This window comes from Acartia tonsa, chromosome 5 (genome assembly GCF_053477335.1).
Source record: "Acartia tonsa isolate MP-2025a chromosome 5, ASM5347733v1, whole genome shotgun sequence".
Lineage (NCBI taxonomy): Eukaryota > Metazoa > Arthropoda > Copepoda > Calanoida > Acartiidae > Acartia > Acartia tonsa.
Genome location: NC_137264.1, coordinates 1 through 17,891, shown reverse-complemented (window position 1 = coordinate 17,891; position 17,891 = coordinate 1). Strand labels below are relative to the sequence as shown.

Here is a 17,891-nt window from a genome sequence, read left to right as displayed (position 1 = left end):
GGCAATTTAAAAAAAAATAAAATAAGATTAGTATAGCTAAAAACACTTTTAGTTTATATCCAGTTTAAGTATAAAAAAGTTTAAATTTATTCATGTAAAGGAGATTTGGATAGAAACAGCAAACTTAAAACTAAAGATATTGTGCTAGTTTTAACTTTATTTGCAATAATATTTTATATAAATCAGCATGAGTATATATAATACTATATGAAATATAATAAAACACAACACAATACTGTTGAATCTATAGTATCATGGAAAGAAAATGAAGTAACAAGTTTCATCATATTTACACAGTAGCTTTAGGTTAATTTTGGTTTGTTAAATGTTAATGATTGCTCTACAGGGTTAGGAAATAGGCTCTGCAGGGTTAGAGCCCCCCCAGGGGCTATAAATAGGAGAAAAGTTAATGTGAAGTTTGACCCCAGCTACTTTGTTTTCTTTCCATGATGCAAAATATATATTCAACAGATAATAAATCAAACTGGCAGAATCTTGAAAGTACAAACAATATTGATTTAATTGAAAGTATTTTATTTTGTTTTTAAATATCTTTGTTATTAATACCCACAAATCTAGATTATTTTATTAGTAAACCTGACCAAATTATATCTTTAATATCAATTTCTTATTAATTAATCAAAATTCATGCCAATAAGCTCCAAATACCGTGTATAATAGACACTCAGTCCCTTAATGTAATTGAGATATTCAACAAGACATAAAAGACCAATTAGTCAGTAAACTAGATTATTATCTTCAATAAATCCTTAAAATAAAGTAAAATGGATGTTTATATATTTGTTTGTTTGTCTGTGTGTCTGTCTATAAGAATATTGTTATGGTTTCTTTAAAGATATTTTGATCTTTTATTGTCTCTTGATTTGAAATCATTTGAGGACACAAAGAAAAATTCCTTTTCAAAATCAAACTTGAAGTAGCAAAAATGGATCATTCTACATTTTATAATATTGTTTATTTGATAATTCCTTTCAGATATAATTATTGTTTTTTCATCTAAAATATTAAAAATGATAACCAATATTCAAATCATTACTGGATGGTGGTTTAGTTGGATATCTATGAAAATTTATGTCAAGCAATGTATTATATCCCATTTACTAAGATTATATACAATCATAAGATTAAAAACAGTTTTTGTATGGACTAAGATACTGAAAGCATAGAATAAAAAAAATGGTTTTAATCTTATAATTGTACATTTTATATCTGCAGAAAGCTGTTTATAATATGATGCTAGAAATAATTATTATTACATTAAGGGAGAATGTTTGTAACTGGATATGAATTGAGTAAATAGTAATATATATAGTTAATAAAAAAATATGGAGTCATGTGAAGGAAACACAGGTGCGAGTTTTGTCATATTTTCACAGTAGGTTTTAAAAGTTTATTTCAGGTTAGGTTAGGTTAAATCAGGTGATTGTCCTGCAGGGTAAGAGCCCACCGCAAGGGCTAGAAAGAGCAGAATGGCTTTTGTGAAAATATGACAAAACCTGCTACTTTGTTTACTTCACATGACACTAAAATTTGTTCTGTGAAGGATCTTTATCTGCTGCCGTTGTCAGTTCTGAAGTTTTAACATTGAATATTATAGGTAAATTAGTAAGTATTATAATCAACAACAACAAAAAAAGATTTGCTGGGCTTAACTTATTCATTGATTTAAATACTCTACAACAGAAAATGAATAAAGGAGATTTGATACATTAATCTTTGTTTAAACATAGTATGGAATTTCAACCTGAATGACATAAAGAGAATATTCCACCTTTAAGATTTTTTTCTTGCTAATTGCATATGTCAAATTTAGGTCATGTACTTACTTTTATTGTTGTTCAGTTACTCAACATCACATCCTCTCTTAGCTCCTGAAATATTCATTATATATTTAAATTACAAAATACGTGCAGCTAGAGTAACACAGTAGACTACACAGTAAGAAAATATATTTTGTCCCTTTATTCAAGGCTTCTCAATTCTAATTGTTTGAGAGATTATGTACATTAAATTAAATAAAATAACGGAATGTAGATATTAATATCTGTATTTCTGTCAGTGGTCATTGTGACCAATTAAAGTTACCAAAGTGTCACACAAAATTATTGATAGATCCTGGTGCATAGAGAATAGAATTTTAGAAGAATTTAGTACAAAAAAGATTGTCAATGTCAATCTTAAATTTGGAGCCTCAATAATCTTTTTTTTTTTGTCTGTTTGATTGTCTGTCTCTCTAAAAATTAATAAACCATACAAAAAATTTGTTATTCCTTATCTACCAGGAGCCAATTTATAGGTTTCTCTATGTACAAAAAGGACCTATAGATAATGGTTAAGCTAAATAATATGGGTAAGGAAGCAAGTCAGAACTTAAAAACTTGGAACTGTGCATATATATTCAAGCAATATAGCTCAACTGTAAGGTAGTCATTTCAGATGAAGCCACCCCTCCCTTCCTTTACAAATCATTGAGACCTCATTTATGGTTCAGTTTATTAGAGTAAAAACAAAAAATGTGAAAGAAAAAATAAAACATAGACAAAAATGGGACCTTATGTAAACTTACCATTTTCTCTTAGTACTTCTGCAGTTTCAATTCGCCCTCCACTTATTGCCCAGTCAAGTGCTGTGTCACCTAGACACATTAATTTCTATAATACACATTTTAGATTTACAACTAAATATTTGACCAAAAATAGTTTGAACTGAAAAGATGAATTGTAAACAGATATATACATGGTGGGAGGATAATATTAGAAAATTCTGATCACAATCCAAGCTGTCACTCATATGTTTTTGAAGATAAAAGAAAGCATAGAACTTCCTATTATGAAATATATGAGTTAAAGTCAATTTCAGGTTACTGGTGCAATCCTGCAGTTTCTAATCCTACATGTCATGGCTCCTGTGAACACAATTTTTGAATGGACCTGGACTAGAAAATCCCAGTCCCAATCAAAGTTGTAAAGATAAAAGGTTGTATGGACATCCCATTATCAAATATATGAATTCAAGTCAATTTCAGGTTCCAGGTAAAATCCTGCAGGTTCAAATTCTCCAGGTCATAGCTCCTGTGAACGTAATTTTTTATTTATGGACATTGAGTTTTAAACTTTAGCCTTAGTTTACATAACATTTTAAATTTCCTTGCTGACCGCTAAATGCTGCAGCTGGACCTGCCAAGTACAGCTGTTGCTACCAAAATTTTTGTTTAGAGAATTCTAATATGGTTCTATTAGCTTCAAAAATAAAGAAAGTACAGCCATTTAATTTTTTCAAAGTTAAAAAGGGCCTAAAACCCAGGAACTGCTATTCAGTCAATTAATTCCATTTGAAATTGCCAAAAGTTAAGAAAGAATTTTGTTGGCGTTGAGTTGTTGTAAAAATTGTTTTTTATCGAACTGAAGGGGAGGGGGTAAAAAGGGGAGAAAAATGTGAAGGGGTTGTAGGAAAATTGTCGCTCAGAATTGTTTGTCAGAATCACATTCACTTTTCCTTGCCTAAAACCAATGGTTCTTAAATAAAAGGGCAAAGAAAGCATGCACAAAATGTTTAGCTCTGTAGCTCTAATAGTTGCTGAGAAAATTGGGAGGGGGGGTGTTGACCCTAATCCAATAATTACAACTATAGTAAATCAAGGAACTAACCATCATTTCTCTTTAAATTGACATCAGCTCCATTTTCTAGAAGAATCTTCACAATATCAGTGTGTCCTTTCCATGCTGCAATCATAAGACTGGTAAATCCTAGATAGACATACATATGTCTTATATATAAAAATATTATAGAATAAAAGTATTGTGTAGCTTACATTTATTCTCCTATGAATAGCCCCATGTTCTAATAAATAATTAACAGGTAGAGGGATAGATACAACTAAAATAAATTATGAAACTAACCAGCATTATCTTGTATATTGACATCAGCTCCATTTTCTAGAAGAATTTTCACGATATCAGTGTGGCCTTTATTTGCTGCCCATATAAGACTGGTTTCTCCTAGATTAAATGCATTTTTCTTATATATAAAAATAATATACACTAAAAGTATTGTGTAGCTAACAATTATTCTCCTATGAATAGTCATCAGCCCCATGTTCTAATAAAGAATTAAAAGGTAGAGGGATAGATACATTTGAAATAAATTGTGTAACTAACCATAAATGTTCTGTATATTGACATCAGCTCCATTTTCCAGAAGAATCTTCACAATATCAGTGTGTCCTCTCCATGCTGCCCATATAAGACTGGTATATCCTAGATGAACATACATTTGTCTTATATATACAAATATTATATAATAAAAGTATTGTGTAGCTAACAATTATTCTCATATGAATAGTCATCAGCCCCATGTTCTAATAAAGAATTAAAAGGTTGATGGTTAGATACAACTACAGCAAATTAAGGAACTAACCTTCTTTATTCTGTATTTTGACATAAGCTCCATTTTCAAGAAGAATCTTCACAATATCAGTGTGTCCTTGAAATGCTGCAAATATAAGACTGGTACTTCCTAGATAAAATGCATTTTTCTTATATACAAAAATATTGGATCTACTGCAGTTCATGGTAAAATATTGCTGGTAACGAATGCTTCCTGTTTCCTGGCAATGTTAGAAGATTCCTGGATATAGCATAACAAGAAATATTTCTGGAGCCACCAATGTTTAACTTTCCTGGTTGCCAGCAATTTATGAACATTTCTGGCCACTGCCATGTTTGAAATATTCCTGTTAAAAAGCAATATTTCCCTTTTTAATTCCAATTTCCCTTTTATTACACTTACCCCACAATTAGAGGTTGATAAGATTCACACAACTCAAAAGTGGCTATAATGAATTAGAGAGGGGGGGACTGAGACAAATATCATAATAGTTATTTCTCGCATCGTATTATAAACGGCTTTCAGCGGATATAGAATGTACAATTCTGATTGTACATTTTTATATTCGTAGAAAGATGGATATAATTCGATGCTAGACATCGTTTTTTTGTATGGATGAGAACCGGTTCCTATCCACCGGATTCGAATAAATACGAGAAAAATTCCTTATTTCTGATTTTATCAACAGTTAATAATACAACATTTACGAAGGTGTAAAAGTAACAATATAAAAGTCATCACGAAAAACTTTAAGGTTAATAGATCCTGGGAAGAATTTTAATTATTTTGGTTGATTTGAGGGTATCATCCACAATCTTCTTAAGATAAACCGCCACTAGATATTATTATGTTATTAAAATTTTTTTGGTTATTCGGTTAGCAAGATCCCTCTGTGTACAAAGACAGTCAAACACACACAAAAGCGGACACCCTGTTACTTATAAATTAGTATGAAACTCATTATGAAATTGTAACCTACTTTTGCAGTTATAGCAGTTGCACCCCTAGCATCATGAGGCTCCGTTTTAATTTGATAGAAAGGGGGCAGAAAATAGCCTAAAACCATCATGGGACCTTGTGAAGCTTCTATTTTGAACTCCATCGAATCATTGGTTAGTGAGATCTTAATTGAGAAAAAAACAAATATTGCTATATTGTCAACCTTGCTTGCTTGAGTTTACAAAGCATAAAAAGGAGGGAAGAAAATTTGAATTTAAAACACCCACCAAAAGTATCAGAGATTGAAATTTAAAAATGGGTAACCAATTAGCTTTTTTGTCAAGAGGTTACAATATCTTAACTCGAATACCCACTAATTAAAACCCCGTATTTTATAAGACGAAATAAAAATGCCATTCCAATTTTGGTGCGAAAGTGTTCTTTCCTGTAAAGTTTATACAACCTCAGGCGTTAATTGAATTTAAAAACTTGCGCTACAAAATCTTGGCGCGAATTAAATCATATGTGTGTAAAGGTTTATTGATTTAAATTTAAAAGTCTAAAAAAGGGAGGGAATAGAATAGTTTGAAATAAAAATCTCCCGCCTGATCTAATTACTTACATGGTTTCATGGTCTGTACTTCACAGTTACGCCACTCTTTTTGTTCATTTAGGCTAGAATTGTTGGCGTTATCCTCATAGAATTTTTTTTTTTAATTTTTATCCCCCTTCCCTGGCTGTGGCACTTTTTTTATAATTAGGTTAGTTTGGGTTATAGGGGCTAGTATAAAGTTTTTGCATTCTATAGGTGTTCAAGTTTGTTGGATTTACTGATTGATTTCAGAACCCCACTTAGAAAAAAAATAATTTATCAATACGATAAAAATTACAAATTTATCTCCCCCACTTTTCAATGTATTAAAAAATAAAAAGGCGCGGCCAAATTTTGGCGCGAAATTGGATATGAAGATAGAAACAGTTAAATGTATAGATAAAGCTCCAACTCTCCTATATCCTTCCCCCACCTTTATATTAATAATAAAATAATTGAAGCAACTGTCCCTTATTAATCATTGCTGTTTACCCCCTAAGAAAATGTGATAAGGGGTATGGGGTAAAAACTCCTGTAAGCCAGTAATCATCTCTCATTGCTGGTAAAATTTACAGATTGCCAGCTAACAGGAACCTAGGATTTAGGGGAATATGCATGCTGCTGGATCCAGGAATCTTGTAATATTGCCAGAAACCAGGAAGTATTCGTTACCAGCAATATTTTACTATGAACTGCAGTAGATCCAAAATATTATAAAATAAAAGTATTGTGTAGGTAACAATAATTCTCCTATGAATAGTTTTGTGTGGTTAAACCATCATTATCCCAGTCTATACATAAGACTGGTATTTCCTAGATAAACACATATTTGTTTTATATAAAATGTTATAACAACAACAACAAACCCTCCACCCAAAAAAAAAACTCGTTGCGTAGCTAAACCATGGATATCCTGGTCCCATGTTCTAATAAAGAATTAAAAGGTAGATGGATAGATACAATAACAATAAATTGTGTAACTAACCAGTATTTTTCCTTGAATTGACATGAGCTCCATTTTGTAAGAGAATCTTCACAATATCAGTGTATCCTCTCCATGCTGCCCATATAAGACTGGTATATCCTAGATGAACATACATTTGTCTAATATATAAGAATATTATACAATAAAAGTATTATGTAGCTAACAATTATTCTCCTATGAATAGTTATAAGCCCCATGTTCTAACAAAGAATTAAAAAGTAGATGGATAGATATAACTAAAATAAATAATTCTCTTATGAATAGTATTGTGTGGTTAAACCATCATTATCCCAGTCAATACAAAAGACTGGTATATCCTAGATGAACATACAATTGTCTTTTGTATAAAACTATCATACAATAAAAGTGTCCTAGCCCCATGTTCGAATAAATAATTTAAAGTATACAAAAATGTTTTTTGATGTGTTAAAAGGTTACCCTGTGAAACTTGAAAGGGGTTTTGTTATCCAAAAACACCAGGTGACAGGGGGTATAAAATGTGCCAACCCTCATATAAAACCAAACATTGAAATTCCTTCAATCACAGGCATGTTGCATATCAAAATGACCACTTTCAAGTTTCACAGGGTTTTATATCGGCCCAGTAACTCTTGCCAATGTGTCCTAATGTGAAATTCCAAAATCAACCCACCCTTTTGTTCAATGCTTATCAAACCCCACCGAAGGTGTCCTGGCATCCTGTGCCCGCTAGGATGGAGATATTAAAAAAATTCCAACTCTCAGTTATGTGTCATACTTATTCTTTAAAAGTCATGCATTTTGGGCTCTTTATCTTTCACAAATAGAAAATGAGATAGAAAAAAGGAGCATTCAACTGTAAGAATTGTCATAAACTCTAGTTTTGGGAAATATAAGTACTATTTTTGTGCAATTTGTAGTTTAGGTACTTAAAAAATGTGAGAGAGGTTGAAAAGTTTTAAGTAAGTTGGAGCATTTTTTAAAATTAACCATGAAATATTTTTTTAGATATAAAACTAGAAAATAAGATATTAATATTCAACTTCTATCAGTGGGTAAGTTGGGTAAATTAACTAACCATTATTAGTTTTAGCTTGAATTTCAAAGTTTTCAGTTAATTTTTTGTTACTTCAACATACTTCAGACATTTACCCAACCCACTCCCCTAACTACTGATATTTTAAAAATAAGGGGGTTGGACAAAAATCTTCTTATTTTATTATTCTATCTTCTGCAGAGGAGTCCTATAACTACAGGGCATACAACTGTGGTGCCCTAACCATGCAGGGCTAACAAAGAAAAAACTAACCTAACAACAGACCTATTATTATAAAAAACTATCTCAAAACAAACCCCCTCTCTTATATTAAATTACATAAAAATGGGTGGATTAAGTGGTCCAAGAGGCAATTTTGGAAAACTAATGAAATTCAATTCTTTGATATTTGATATCAACTAGTTCTAGAGTAATATGTTTTGGTATTTTAATTAAATGTAAAGGCTGAGTTACAGAAAGAGATTGATGTAGGATGGTATGGCCAGTCATTTAGTTTACTTACACCAATATGTGTCTTAATAACTTATGAACAAAAGAATGGACATGCAGATACAGATATTAGAGATAAAAAGTTAGTAACTGACCTTACTTAAGTTACTTAATGACTACGTTTGTCATGTTTTGTCTGTTATTAGGAAAGTTTAATATTTTAATGGTAAAAAATCACAGCCTTTTTAAATCTGACCCCTTTTGCACCTTAATTGGTCAAAGGGGGTGGAGGTGTTAAATGCTCCCCTTTATTATCCCAGATCCTATTAAAACTAGAAGGCTAAAATATGTTGTTAAGTTTGAAAAAAATTCCTTAGATAAAAAATTACTGTAGAATTTTATTTTATAAGATAAAAAAATATTTCTATTAAATGTCTTTTATGTAAATTTTATTTTAGAAATTTTAAAACCCTTAATGGGGAAGTTTATGGACGAAAAAAGAAATGACACTCCCACCCAGGCAATCATTATTCAATGATCAAGAAGATTCAGTCTGATGAGTGCACCAAGGCAGCAACAAGCATGGATACAACACACCTTTAATGTCAAAGGCCATGCCAAGAGGAGAGCCTACAAATCCTCTGACCAAACCCTCTTACAAGGGTGTTTCAAATACCTGAGGAATTTCAGGATGCAGTTTTATTTGATTCAGGTTATAAGGATCCAAAGCAATTTCTCACCTGGGCTGTATTCTGTGTTTTAAATCCGGTTTGGGACGTATTCCATAAATTGAATCCCATGTGGGCTGAATTCTGTTGAGTTAAATCTCACTGGTCTGAATATTGTAGATTGAATCCTAAGTGGGCTAAATTGCAATGGCACTGTAACTTCTATATATTAAATTTTTTTTTAGCTCTCTAGCTCTATTTGATTAAATAGGGGTTACAAAATTTGGTTGAAAATTCCCCCTGCTCAATTGATTAACAACTTGTAGAGGACAGAGAGATTAAAAAGAGATTTTTGAGATATTACAATTAAGATAATGTTAATGTTTGATAATAACAATCTTACCTTCTCAGTCTCTGCTATTGTTTATAAGATGCTTATTTCTTCCTTAATATTTGAACTTAGACAATTGAATATATTTGGCAGCCCACTACAGGCTGTTTTATGGGATAATAATGAATAAGTTCAAAAAGTTGAATAATATGCTGCCAAACATTTTTTTTTCATTAATATGAAGAAAATAGTAAGCATTCAAACAAAAAATTTCTTACTGGTAGAAACATTTGTTTGCATAATTATTTACCTAGGTATACAGATAATGAGAAGAACCTAATAAAGTCACAAATGAAAGTAATAGAGGATCAATTACCTAAAGGTAAAATTTTAAATTGATACTATAAAAACCATATAGTCATTCATACATAAATATTTATTTTGGTTCCATAGTACTATGTTTAAATTTTAATTGTTGTTATCTTATAAAACTTTGATTTTTAAATTTTAATCTTATAAAATTTTGATTGACTGACATTAACACACAAAGTGCATTGTACATTTTAAAACTGGAAACAGTTTGGATTGTCTTTTTCTACACATGACTTTTTTTATTGAAACAAAATTATAGGTAATATCTTCTTAGAATTTTTTTTTTCAATTTTGAAAACAGAACTATGAACTCTGGAGGAGAACGCCAAATTATAATATTGATGGATATCATAAATAGTTTTTTAATATAGGTTGCATACAATTTGTTGATAAACAATTGGCAAACCGGACATTTACACAAGAGTTGAAAATTCACAAAAAGAATAAAAATGAATGCTCTGGTTCAATTGGTAATTTTAACTAAAACAAGCTAGAACATTATGAAAAACTAATTATAGTTTCCTAATATTCTTCAAAATATTAAAAATATTTTCTATTAATTCAGTTTTGTGAAGGAACTAGAAGGAATAATATTTTTAAAGGGCGAATATAGGTTTGATATGATATGAGCTTATATCAAAGGTGCCATTACATGATTTTAGAATATTTATGCCAAATTTAAAAATTCAAAAAAATCCTTAAGTAGATTTTGCAATTTTCATGTTTACTTCAACATATAATAAATCAGATGTCCTACAAAATCATTTTTTTTAGCCCTTTACAAGACTTTTTTTAATTTTGTTAAGTTTAATTGATTATTTCATTGGCATGCATCTTAAATGATAATTCAAATGTTTATTTTCTTTAATTATATATCATTTTATTCAAATTTTAAATAGCGTAAAAAATTTTGCTTTATAGTGCATCATAAAGATAAATATTATGTTTTTAAATTTATTTTCTCTACTAAGATTTTAGATTGTTTCATGATGAATACAATATATTTATATAGAAATATATAATATGTATAATATATTTACCCTATGGAGGATGCGTAACACGAACACACACACACAAACATGATGCAACTTTTAGCAAAAAAAAATAATATTTTAATTTTGAAATATTTTTTTTAAATTAGTTTTTAGCCCTCCCTTTTTTAAATGTACTTTTACAAAATTATGTTATGAAAAATTTATTTGATCAAAAGTAAAAGTTGCAGCATCTTTTTTTTTTCAAATCCTTTCGTCTTCATTATGACTATGATTGAATAAAAGCTTTATAATACAACCTTCTGATGCAGCCTTGTGTGATGCAGGGATGTTTGGATTTCTTAGTTATGCGGAAGGACGTAATTTTATCGCAGAATCGGTTCGGTTTTTGGCTATAAACGGACTAATACAGTTAAATATGTCAATGTCTTTAAGTTATTTATAATCTATATAATTGCATGCTTGAAATAAGCTCATATCATATCAAACGCCCTATATTCCCCCTTTAAGGTCTGGTCTTCTAAAAGATTATTGAATGTCAATCAGATATTTCAACATAGACTTTATATTGAAAAATTTTAGGTTATAAGGATCCATACAGTGAATTAAATCTTGGAAAACCTGGCTGCTTTGGTGAAAAAGGTTATGAAGAAGGTTAGAAGAGATTTTTAAAAGCAAAGTTTTGCTATAACTAGGGTCGGGCTGTCTGTCTGTTCATATGTCCATCCGTACATCGGTCCGTACGTTCATCCGTACGTCCGTCCGAAATAGTTAGTTTTTATTTGTTAATGTAGGCATGTTAGAATTTCAAATTTTGCATGGTGATTCCTGTAGTAGTTAGGTACGATTTAGAAAGCGTAGCAACTCTATAATTGTTGCCAGAATGTCCGTATGTCCATTTTAAACATGTTGATTTTTTTACTTTTTTAATAACAATTTTTTATGTGATAAAATCATCCAATTGATCTGATTTTTTTATTACAATAAGGTACAGATTATGAGCAAAGCATCTCTATAATCAAGTATTAAAATGTCAGTATGTCCTTAAACAGAATTCTGCATTTAATAAGTTTTGCAACAAATTACGTATAATTTTGTCAAACCTTATATTTTCATATTTTGTATATTCAGTTCTGACACTCAACAAGGGTTAATGTTCGTCTGTCATATTGTTTCAGAGCTTCACTTTTATGAATGTTGTCATCCTTGTTATTTTATCTTTAGCTTTAAAAATCTTTTTTTTTCTTAACTCAAAAGATAAACGAATATTCTTAGGTAGAATCATATTGCATGAATTGGTGCATGTTCTTGGGTTTGTACATGAGCAAAATAGGTAATATTTGCTTTATATTGTAATATTTTATTAACACTATAGTTTCATTGTATACTTTTGTAAGAGAATTGATATTAAATGATTAGTAATAAATTTGTATACCTTTTTATATAGTAATAAAGTAATCCAAATTTTGGCATCATACATCTTCCTGGTTTACTTTTGATTTTGATTTGGACCTGATCGTGACCAGTTTGTTGAAATAAAGGAGGAATTTGTTGAAAATATGAGAAAAACAATGACTCAAAGAACAAAATATAATGAAACACATGGGGTGATTATTTAATCAATTTTTATGTCTTCTTTTCATTAGTCTTGTAAAATTCACAATTATAAATATTTTTTTTTTATTATAATTTTTTCAGACTCCATACGACTACTTCTCCATAACCCACTATACAGAGAGCCAATGATGCAATGGGACTGTATGCATAATTGTTAAGGAGCCTTATAGAACCTACTTCAATGACACTGATTTGCTAAAACAATATCCTGTGAGTTTTCTTTTTTAGTCTGATTATGAATATTTTGTAATTATATTCTATTTTTAAGATTTAAAAAGTTATTTTGCTTCAAAAGAGTATATTCTGTTTATATCAGTGACCTTTCCAGCATGTAAGTTAAAATTAATGCTTGCCTTATAGTCTAAACCTACTTGAGACCAGCCATTTATTAATTCTCACTGACCTTATATAATATCTTAAAATATTTCAGAGTCAACTATCTCCAGTGGATGTGGTTGAGATTTCAAGGTATGGTTAGGTTAGGTTAGGTTAGGTTAGGTTAGGTTAGGTTAGGTTAGGTTAGGTTAGGTTAGGTTAGGTTAGGTTAGGTTAGGTTAGGTTAGGTTAGGTTAGGTTAGGTTAGGTTAGGTTAGGTTAGGTTAGGTTAGGTTAGGTTAGGTTAGGTTAGGTTAGGTTAGGTTAGGTTAGGTTAGGTTAGGTTAGGTTAGGTTAGGTTAGGTTAGGTTAGGTTAGGTTAGGTTAGGTTAGGTTAGGTTAGGTTAGGTTAGGTTAGGTTAGGTTAGGTTAGGTTAGGTTAGGTTAGGTTAGGTTAGGTTAGGTTAGGTTAGGTTAGGTTAGGTTAGGTTAGGTTAGGTTAGGTTAGGTTAGGTTAGGTTAGGTTAGGTTAGGTTAGGTTAGGTTAGGTTAGGTTAGGTTAGGTTAGGTTAGGTTAGGTTAGGTTAGGTTAGGTTAGGTTAGGTTAGGTTAGGTTAGGTTAGGTTAGGTTAGGTTAGGTTAGGTTAGGTTAGGTTAGGTTAGGTTAGGTTAGGTTAGGTTAGGTTAGGTTAGGTTAGGTTAGGTTAGGTTAGGTTAGGTTAGGTTAGGTTAGGTTAGGTTAGGTTAGGTTAGGTTAGGTTAGGTTAGGTTAGGTTAGGTTAGGTTAGGTTAGGTTAGGTTAGGTTAGGTTAGGTTAGGTTAGGTTAGGTTAGGTTAGGTTAGGTTAGGTTAGGTTAGGTTAGGTTAGGTTAGGTTAGGTTAGGTTAGGTTAGGTTAGGTTAGGTTAGGTTAGGTTAGGTTAGGTTAGGTTAGGTTAGGTTAGGTTAGGTTAGGTTAGGTTAGGTTAGGTTAGGTTAGGTTAGGTTAGGTTAGGTTAGGTTAGGTTAGGTTAGGTTAGGTTAGGTTAGGTTAGGTTAGGTTAGGTTAGGTTAGGTTAGGTTAGGTTAGGTTAGGTTAGGTTAGGTTAGGTTAGGTTAGGTTAGGTTAGGTTAGGTTAGGTTAGGTTAGGTTAGGTTAGGTTAGGTTAGGTTAGGTTAGGTTAGGTTAGGTTAGGTTAGGTTAGGTTAGGTTAGGTTAGGTTAGGTTAGGTTAGGTTAGGTTAGGTTAGGTTAGGTTAGGTTAGGTTAGGTTAGGTTAGGTTAGGTTAGGTTAGGTTAGGTTAGGTTAGGTTAGGTTAGGTTAGGTTAGGTTAGGTTAGGTTAGGTTAGGTTAGGTTAGGTTAGGTTAGGTTAGGTTAGGTTAGGTTAGGTTAGGTTAGGTTAGGTTAGGTTAGGTTAGGTTAGGTTAGGTTAGGTTAGGTTAGGTTAGGTTAGGTTAGGTTAGGTTAGGTTAGGTTAGGTTAGGTTAGGTTAGGTTAGGTTAGGTTAGGTTAGGTTAGGTTAGGTTAGGTTAGGTTAGGTTAGGTTAGGTTAGGTTAGGTTAGGTTAGGTTAGGTTAGGTTAGGTTAGGTTAGGTTAGGTTAGGTTAGGTTAGGTTAGGTTAGGTTAGGTTAGGTTAGGTTAGGTTAGGTTAGGTTAGGTTAGGTTAGGTTAGGTTAGGTTAGGTTAGGTTAGGTTAGGTTAGGTTAGGTTAGGTTAGGTTAGGTTAGGTTAGGTTAGGTTAGGTTAGGTTAGGTTAGGTTAGGTTAGGTTAGGTTAGGTTAGGTTAGGTTAGGTTAGGTTAGGTTAGGTTAGGTTAGGTTAGGTTAGGTTAGGTTAGGTTAGGTTAGGTTAGGTTAGGTTAGGTTAGGTTAGGTTAGGTTAGGTTAGGTTAGGTTAGGTTAGGTTAGGTTAGGTTAGGTTAGGTTAGGTTAGGTTAGGTTAGGTTAGGTTAGGTTAGGTTAGGTTAGGTTAGGTTAGGTTAGGTTAGGTTAGGTTAGGTTAGGTTAGGTTAGGTTAGGTTAGGTTAGGTTAGGTTAGGTTAGGTTAGGTTAGGTTAGGTTAGGTTAGGTTAGGTTAGGTTAGGTTAGGTTAGGTTAGGTTAGGTTAGGTTAGGTTAGGTTAGGTTAGGTTAGGTTAGGTTAGGTTAGGTTAGGTTAGGTTAGGTTAGGTTAGGTTAGGTTAGGTTAGGTTAGGTTAGGTTAGGTTAGGTTAGGTTAGGTTAGGTTAGGTTAGGTTAGGTTAGGTTAGGTTAGGTTAGGTTAGGTTAGGTTAGGTTAGGTTAGGTTAGGTTAGGTTAGGTTAGGTTAGGTTAGGTTAGGTTAGGTTAGGTTAGGTTAGGTTAGGTTAGGTTAGGTTAGGTTAGGTTAGGTTAGGTTAGGTTAGGTTAGGTTAGGTTAGGTTAGGTTAGGTTAGGTTAGGTTAGGTTAGGTTAGGTTAGGTTAGGTTAGGTTAGGTTAGGTTAGGTTAGGTTAGGTTAGGTTAGGTTAGGTTAGGTTAGGTTAGGTTAGGTTAGGTTAGGTTAGGTTAGGTTAGGTTAGGTTAGGTTAGGTTAGGTTAGGTTAGGTTAGGTTAGGTTAGGTTAGGTTAGGTTAGGTTAGGTTAGGTTAGGTTAGGTTAGGTTAGGTTAGGTTAGGTTAGGTTAGGTTAGGTTAGGTTAGGTTAGGTTAGGTTAGGTTAGGTTAGGTTAGGTTAGGTTAGGTTAGGTTAGGTTAGGTTAGGTTAGGTTAGGTTAGGTTAGGTTAGGTTAGGTTAGGTTAGGTTAGGTTAGGTTAGGTTAGGTTAGGTTAGGTTAGGTTAGGTTAGGTTAGGTTAGGTTAGGTTAGGTTAGGTTAGGTTAGGTTAGGTTAGGTTAGGTTAGGTTAGGTTAGGTTAGGTTAGGTTAGGTTAGGTTAGGTTAGGTTAGGTTAGGTTAGGTTAGGTTAGGTTAGGTTAGGTTAGGTTAGGTTAGGTTAGGTTAGGTTAGGTTAGGTTAGGTTAGGTTAGGTTAGGTTAGGTTAGGTTAGGTTAGGTTAGGTTAGGTTAGGTTAGGTTAGGTTAGGTTAGGTTAGGTTAGGTTAGGTTAGGTTAGGTTAGGTTAGGTTAGGTTAGGTTAGGTTAGGTTAGGTTAGGTTAGGTTAGGTTAGGTTAGGTTAGGTTAGGTTAGGTTAGGTTAGGTTAGGTTAGGTTAGGTTAGGTTAGGTTAGGTTAGGTTAGGTTAGGTTAGGTTAGGTTAGGTTAGGTTAGGTTAGGTTAGGTTAGGTTAGGTTAGGTTAGGTTAGGTTAGGTTAGGTTAGGTTAGGTTAGGTTAGGTTAGGTTAGGTTAGGTTAGGTTAGGTTAGGTTAGGTTAGGTTAGGTTAGGTTAGGTTAGGTTAGGTTAGGTTAGGTTAGGTTAGGTTAGGTTAGGTTAGGTTAGGTTAGGTTAGGTTAGGTTAGGTTAGGTTAGGTTAGGTTAGGTTAGGTTAGGTTAGGTTAGGTTAGGTTAGGTTAGGTTAGGTTAGGTTAGGTTAGGTTAGGTTAGGTTAGGTTAGGTTAGGTTAGGTTAGGTTAGGTTAGGTTAGGTTAGGTTAGGTTAGGTTAGGTTAGGTTAGGTTAGGTTAGGTTAGGTTAGGTTAGGTTAGGTTAGGTTAGGTTAGGTTAGGTTAGGTTAGGTTAGGTTAGGTTAGGTTAGGTTAGGTTAGGTTAGGTTAGGTTAGGTTAGGTTAGGTTAGGTTAGGTTAGGTTAGGTTAGGTTAGGTTAGGTTAGGTTAGGTTAGGTTAGGTTAGGTTAGGTTAGGTTAGGTTAGGTTAGGTTAGGTTAGGTTAGGTTAGGTTAGGTTAGGTTAGGTTAGGTTAGGTTAGGTTAGGTTAGGTTAGGTTAGGTTAGGTTAGGTTAGGTTAGGTTAGGTTAGGTTAGGTTAGGTTAGGTTAGGTTAGGTTAGGTTAGGTTAGGTTAGGTTAGGTTAGGTTAGGTTAGGTTAGGTTAGGTTAGGTTAGGTTAGGTTAGGTTAGGTTAGGTTAGGTTAGGTTAGGTTAGGTTAGGTTAGGTTAGGTTAGGTTAGGTTAGGTTAGGTTAGGTTAGGTTAGGTTAGGTTAGGTTAGGTTAGGTTAGGTTAGGTTAGGTTAGGTTAGGTTAGGTTAGGTTAGGTTAGGTTAGGTTAGGTTAGGTTAGGTTAGGTTAGGTTAGGTTAGGTTAGGTTAGGTTAGGTTAGGTTAGGTTAGGTTAGGTTAGGTTAGGTTAGGTTAGGTTAGGTTAGGTTAGGTTAGGTTAGGTTAGGTTAGGTTAGGTTAGGTTAGGTTAGGTTAGGTTAGGTTAGGTTAGGTTAGGTTAGGTTAGGTTAGGTTAGGTTAGGTTAGGTTAGGTTAGGTTAGGTTAGGTTAGGTTAGGTTAGGTTAGGTTAGGTTAGGTTAGGTTAGGTTAGGTTAGGTTAGGTTAGGTTAGGTTAGGTTAGGTTAGGTTAGGTTAGGTTAGGTTAGGTTAGGTTAGGTTAGGTTAGGTTAGGTTAGGTTAGGTTAGGTTAGGTTAGGTTAGGTTAGGTTAGGTTAGGTTAGGTTAGGTTAGGTTAGGTTAGGTTAGGTTAGGTTAGGTTAGGTTAGGTTAGGTTAGGTTAGGTTAGGTTAGGTTAGGTTAGGTTAGGTTAGGTTAGGTTAGGTTAGGTTAGGTTAGGTTAGGTTAGGTTAGGTTAGGTTAGGTTAGGTTAGGTTAGGTTAGGTTAGGTTAGGTTAGGTTAGGTTAGGTTAGGTTAGGTTAGGTTAGGTTAGGTTAGGTTAGGTTAGGTTAGGTTAGGTTAGGTTAGGTTAGGTTAGGTTAGGTTAGGTTAGGTTAGGTTAGGTTAGGTTAGGTTAGGTTAGGTTAGGTTAGGTTAGGTTAGGTTAGGTTAGGTTAGTAGGTTAGGTTAGGTTAGGTTAGGTTAGGTTAGGTTAGGTTAGGTTAGGTAGGTTAGGTTAGGTTAGGTTAGGTTAGGTTAGGTTAGGTTAGGTTAGGTTAGGTTAGGTTAGGTTAGGTTAGGTTAGGTTAGGTTAGGTTAGGTTAGGTTAGTTAGGTTAGGTTAGGTTAGGTTAGGTTAGGTTAGGTTAGGTTAGGTTAGGTTAGGTTAGGTTAGTTAGGTTAGGTTAGGTTAGGTTAGGTTAGGTTAGGTTAGGTTAGGTTAGGTTAGGTTAGTTAGGTTAGGTTAGGTTAGGTTAGGTTAGGTTAGGTTAGGTTAGGTTAGTTAGGTTAGGTTAGGTTAGGTTAGGTTAGGTTAGGTTAGGTTAGGTTAGGTTAGGTTAGGT

General features: G+C 32.9%; 1 protein-coding gene across 1 annotated transcript; it reads right to left on the bottom strand.

The window, feature by feature from the left end:
- Positions 1-1,844: 1,844 nt before the first annotated feature.
- Positions 1,845-4,293, bottom strand: LOC145319869 (uncharacterized). The gene is made up of 5 exons (XM_080162274.1): positions 4,179-4,293; positions 3,921-4,019; positions 3,669-3,767; positions 2,588-2,656; positions 1,845-1,892 (listed from the first exon to the last, which is right to left on the bottom strand). The coding sequence occupies exons 1-5, from the start codon at positions 4,291-4,293 to the stop codon at positions 1,864-1,866; spliced, it is 411 nt and encodes a 136-aa protein (XP_080018400.1). The 3' UTR covers positions 1,845-1,863.
- Positions 4,294-17,891: the final 13,598 nt, after the last annotated feature.

Bases quoted from the DNA above. Each gene is read 5' to 3' on its own strand.
- LOC145319869 (XM_080162274.1), bottom strand. From the start codon at position 4,293: ATGTATGTTCATCTAGGATATACCAGTCTTATATGGGCAGCATGGAGA. The intron at 4,020-4,178 runs GTTAGTTACACA...CATTTAATCTAG, and splicing joins CAATATACAGAACATTTATG to GAGAAACCAGTCTTATATGG. The intron at 2,657-3,668 runs GTTAGTTCCTTG...TAATGTGTCTAG, and splicing joins CAATTTAAAGAGAAATGATG to GTGACACAGCACTTGACTGG.